This window comes from Mus caroli, chromosome 4 (genome assembly GCF_900094665.2).
Source record: "Mus caroli chromosome 4, CAROLI_EIJ_v1.1, whole genome shotgun sequence".
NCBI lineage: Eukaryota > Metazoa > Chordata > Mammalia > Rodentia > Muridae > Mus > Mus caroli.
The window spans coordinates 40,713,090-40,718,778 of NC_034573.1; the positions used below are offsets into that span (position 1 = coordinate 40,713,090).

Below are 5,689 nucleotides of genomic sequence, written 5' to 3' on the forward strand. Positions count from 1 at the left end.
TGTGTGTGTGTGTGTGTGTGTATGTGTGTGTGTGTGTATGTGTGTGTGAATGTGTGTGTGAGCATGCTTGTATATGTGTGTGTCTCTGTGTGTGTTTGTGTGTGTGTGTCACTTGCTTAAGAGGTGATTTCTTATGTAGGCTCTCTGTGTCTCTTCTCTCTGAGATTGAGGCCATGTTTTCATCCTACTGAGCCTGGGGAATAGCAGGAAGCAGAAGAGGAGCCCTACCCCACAAATGACCCCACCCAGCTGTGACTGCAGTCCTCACGGCTACTAGGTAACGGAGAAGTAAACACACTTTCATTTTTCAGACAGTAGTCCAGGCTGGCCTGCAAATCATGGCTCTCCTTTTCCAGCCCCTCTTTTGGGACCATCTGCTTTTGAGACCTCTTTGTTGCTGTTGCTTGGCTAGCACCCTAACTTGACTCAACCCAGGTGTAGGTCCAGTCAGAACCCTAGGACGTGAGAGTGAGACCTCATTTGGGGGTATAGACATAAAGTGTCCTGGCTATGCCCTCTCTGGACTATTCAAGAAGCAATTCAGAACTGGGGGACAGGTTCACCACAGCACAGCCACTCTGGGGAAGCTTATCTTTGTACTCTCTTACCATGCTGAGCATTGGGGGGGTATGGGGGTCCTCCTTGCGGATACTCCCAAGTTTCTTCTCCTTTTGAACACATTGGGGACTGTTGGACTCTATGAGTCTAGGCCAATTGGCACGAAGTTTGGGTCGGATGTGCTAAACCCCCTGTTGCCACAACCCGGGCTGTTCTAGAGGACTATGGAGCAGGGATTGTTTGGAGACCAGGTAGAGGGAAGGGACAGGAGGATCGGAGGTCTCCAACTGTGGACGTACCTCTGTGATCTTCATTCGTAGGCGGTGGTTTTCTGACTGCAGTCCCTCCAGGCGTGATGTGCTCGCCTGGTTCACGCTGGTGACTGAGGTGGAGGTCTTCGAATCTTCTTTCTTCTGGTTCTGTGTGAACTGGAACCGCCTGTTCTGAGTGGCTGCGTCAGGGTTTGTCCTCAGAGTGATGAGCTGGAGGAACAGAGGTGGCTTGCAGTGAGACTCCTGCCACTCTTCTCTCTCCCCAACCATGTTTCCCCCACCAAGTCCTACATGGGAACTGACAGGGTCCCCCATCCCGGAAGGAGACAGGCTGGGGTTCAGGAACCCCAGGCCCTTGTTGGGCTCTGGCACAGGCTTGGGCATGAAGTGGGGGGACAGGCAGCTTCCCAGTCACTGAGCCTCAGAGTCCTTCTGGGATAGGAGAATCAGCCTTCTGACTCTGGCTCATTCACACCCTACCAGGACAGAGGCAGCCCAAGGCATTGGGCAGGATCCCACTGTGGAGAATTTCTACAACAAAGAGATAGAGGACAGTGAAGACGGCTCACACCATGGTGCGTTTAGAGACTAGCTGTTGACCTGTTTGTCCTGGCAAAGGCACTTAGCATCTTTTTTTTTTGATTTTTAATATTTTTATTACATATTTTCCTCAATTACATTTCCAATGCTATCCCAAAAGTCCCCCATAGCGCCCCCCACTTCCCTACCCACCCATTCCCATTCTTTTGGCCCTGGCATTCCCCTATATTGGGGCATATAAAGTTTGCAAGTCCAATGGGCCTCTCTTTCCAGTGATGGCCGACTAGGCCATCTTTCGATACATATGCAGCTAGAGACAAGAGCTCCGGGGTTCTGGTTAGTACATCATGTTGTTCCAACAATAGGGTTGCAGATCCCTTTAGCTCCTTGGGTACTTTCTCTAGCTTCTCCATTGGGAGCCCTGTGATACATCCAATAGCTGACTGTGAACATCCACTCCTGTGTTTGCTAGGCCCCGGCATCGTCTCACAAGAGACAGCTATATTTGGGTCCTTTCAGCAAAATCTTGCTAGTGTATGCAATGGTGTCAGCGTTTAGAAGCTGATTATGGGACGGATCCCATACAGCAGTCTCTAAATGGTCCATCCTTTCATCACAGCTACGAACTTTGTCTCTGTAACTCCTTCCCTGGGTGTTTTGTTCCCAATTCTAAGAAGGTGCTTAAGCATCAGGGAAATGCAAATCAAAACAACCCTGAGATTCCACCTCACACCAGTCAGAATGGCTAAGATCAAAAATTCAGGTGACAGCAGATGCTGGCGAGGATGTGGAGAAAGAGGAACACTCCTCCATTGTTGGTGGGATTGCAAGCTTGTACAACCACTCTGGAAATCAGTCTGGCGGTTCCTCAGAAAATTGGACATAGTACTACCGGAGGATCTAGCAATACCTCTCCTGGGCATATATCCAGAAGATGTCCCAACCGGTAAAAAGGACACATGCTCCACTATGTTCATAGCAGCCCTATTTATAATAGCCAGAAGCTGGAAAGAACCCAGATGTCCCTCAACAGAGGAATGGATACAGAAATTATGGTACATTTATACAATGGAGTACTACTCAGCTATTAAAAAGAATGAATTTATGAAATTCCTAGCCAAATGGATGGACCTGGAGGGCATCATCTTGAGTGAAGTAACACAATCACAAAAGAACTCACACAATATGTATTCATTGATAAGTGGATATTAGCCCAAAACTTAGGATACCCAAGATATAAGATACAATTTGACAAACGCATGAAACTCAAGAAGAATGAAGACCAAAGTGTGGACACTGGGCACTTAGCATCTTAAAACCCCTCACATCTGTTATCGTACAGGTTCTGTGGGGTAGAGGTCTGGACATGATTGAGCAGTTAAAAGTGATTTTTATTTTACTTTTAATGATGTGTCTATGTGCGCGTATACATGGGGTGAGTGCATGCGATGCAGGTGGATGTGGAGACCAGCAGAGGGAGTTGGGTCCTCTGGAGCTGTAGTTAGGTGTAGCTGTGAGACACCTGACGGCATGCTGGGAACTGAGCCTGGACCCTCTGCAACAGCAATTTGGACTGCTAACTACCATAGCACCTTCCCAGCCCCATGGGGAAAATCTGAGACAAAAAAGTTGCCCCAAGACCCCAATCTTATCCACACATTCTAGAACCTTCTCTCGACCATGGTGGGCTCTAGGCTTAGCCCTGGAGACCAGGAGCGGAGGGAGTTACCACAGCCTCTGTCGGAACTCCTTAGCCTTGGGTGTGGGTGTGAAGAAGAGCTTCACTGTCATCCAGCCGGAAGGAATTAAGGATGGAGTGGCCATCAGGACCTGCTGTGCTGTGGGGGTGGGGGGTGGAGTGGTGGATGGGGGTGGGGTAGGGAGTCAGGGTAGGGGGGCAGTGGTCTGGAAGGGATGGTGGAGAACGGAGGTCCAGCACAGGCAAAGGACGTTAGGGGAGGGCTATCATCATCATTATCATCATTACTACCATTATTATGTTTATCATCATGTGAGCACACAGCAAGGCATGCATGTGAGGCTCAGAGAACAGCTTTATGGGGCTGGTTTTTTTCTTTGCACCTCTATGTGGTTCAGGTTGTCAGCTCTTTGTGGTAAGGGCTTTAGCCTCTGACTCATCCTGCCAGCTTTTCTTTTTTTTTTCTAAAATATTCAATTTTTAAAAGATTTATATATATCTGAGATCAGGCTGCACGAGTTCCCGAGAGGTTAAGGCTTCTTTATTCATGGCTGCAAAGAATAATGCTTGCAAAATATCTCTTCAAGCTGGTCCTCTCGATTGGTGTGACAGCCATATCCAACAGGGGACATGTGGCTGCTGAGAGCGCCAGAGGCCGCCCAACACGCAACCGTAAGCTTACTTGAAACTATGCCTTTTCAGTGTGATTCTTAAAAAGGCAGTGGAGTTAAAAATTGGTTCTTGGGCATGAGCTCTGCAGAAAACAACATCTCGTCACCACGTCAAAAGTGTGATGCACTTGCACTGTAAGATGTGGGTGGACACTCAGAGGGGCTGCTCCTTCTGACCCAATAATGCCACGTCTAAGGCTGTCTACAGCACATAAGTGGGAACAAAAGAATGTGCTATGCAGAGAAAAATGTTCTTTAAAAAAATCTACAATGGGAGCATTCAGCAATAAGGGATCGAGTGGAAGTGAAGGCAACAGTCCCACCCTCATAATTCAGGTGGGTTTGGGAAAGGATGATGGGTGGGGAGCCAAGCAAAAGATGCAAAGGGAAAGAATGAGTGCACTGCAGTAAGACCAGAGATGGCTCGGTGGTTAGGAGCACCCAGTACTCCTGCAGAGGACCCAGGTTTGATTCCCAGCACCCAGATGGTTCACAACCCTCTGTAATTCCAGACCCAGGACTTCTGACCTCTGAGGGCACCAAGCATGCACACGTTGCATATACATACATACATGCAAAACAGTTATACACATAAAATAATAAATTAATAAAATCCTCAAACTAAAAAAGCAAAAGTAAACCAAAAATGAAGACCAAGGTCTGGCAAGATGGCTTAGCAAGGAAAGGTGATTGCCACCAAGTCTCTGCTGTTCTGGGTTCGAGCCCCAGAACTTACCTGGCAGAGGGAGAGAACTGACTCCAGCAGGTTGTCTTCTGACAACGTATGCTATGGCAGTCCTGAACCCTCTCCTCCCCTCGTAAAATAAAACTTAAAAATGTGAATTTAAAAGATCAACAGGAAACACATCAGGAGTTCCCAAGCAAACACTTCTAGTTTGTTAATTTGGGGTTGATAAGTTTGTGAAGTTTCTGGGGACCTTGCTCTTCTCTTCCTCCTTCCTTCCTTCCTTCTTTCTTTTTTCTCTCTTTCTTCTCTTTCTCTCTTTCTCTCTTTCTCTCTTTTTAGACAGGTCCTGGCTCTCCTGGAACTCACTCTGGAGACCAGGCTGGCCTCAAACTCAGGGATCTGCCTGCCTCTTCCTCCTGAGCGCTGGAATTAAGCTGTGCGCCGCCACTGATCTCTTCCCTTTCCTAATTTTTTTTTCTCTGTGTGAGGCGTGTTTTCGTGTACATATTTTTAATGTATATGCACAAGTGTGTGTGGGTGCAAGTACACATGTGCGCACTTGCATATGGGGCCCCAAGTTGCATCCCTAGGGAATGCAGACTGGGGGTGCATCAGCCCCCCAGTTCTTCACCCTCACAACTGGTTTCCTGCAGAGGACAGACCTTAACAAAGCGTATCTTTATCATTTTTTTCCAAACCTGGATTTCACCGATTCAGCAAGACTGGCTGGCCAGTGAGCTCCAGGATCCCTTTTGCCTCCCCTGGGCTGCTAAGATGATGGGCATGCCATGTGTAGCATGTTTTAAAACTTAACTTCTTTATCATCGAACTCAGATTTTATGCTTGCATGGATTGGAAGAGATTAAGGTAGTTTTCACGGGACAAAAGCCAGTCATGGTAGTGGTGCCTACTTGCAACTCCAGTGCTAGGAAGGCAGAGACAGTTGACTCTTTGGAGCACTCTGGCCAGTGGGCCCCAGCCAGTGATAAACCATTTCTCAAAAATAAAGCAGATGGAATCTGAATAACAATACTAGAGGCTGTCCCCTGGCCTCTACCTGTGCACATGTACTTGTGTGTAGGTATACACAAATGCACTTGTGCGCGCATGCACACACACACACACACACACACACACACACACACACACGGATGCATGCACACGTGTGCCCCTTCCCTCATAGAAGGGGTAGATTCTACAGTCCCCTCGTGATGGGCAGGGGCAGGGGCAGGGGCAGGGGCAGGGGCAGGGGCAGGGGCAG

The 5,689-nt window shown here is 48.1% G+C and overlaps 1 protein-coding gene across 1 annotated transcript in view; it reads right to left on the reverse strand.

Moving 5' to 3' along the window:
• Positions 1-5,689, reverse strand: part of Gabbr2 (gamma-aminobutyric acid type B receptor subunit 2) — a 328,989-nt gene that overhangs the window by 14,309 nt on the left and 308,991 nt on the right. Inside the window, exon 16 of the mRNA XM_021159700.2 lies at positions 858-1,040. Within this exon, the coding sequence (XP_021015359.1) occupies positions 858-1,040 (183 nt within the window). The remainder of the gene's footprint in view (positions 1-857; positions 1,041-5,689) is intronic.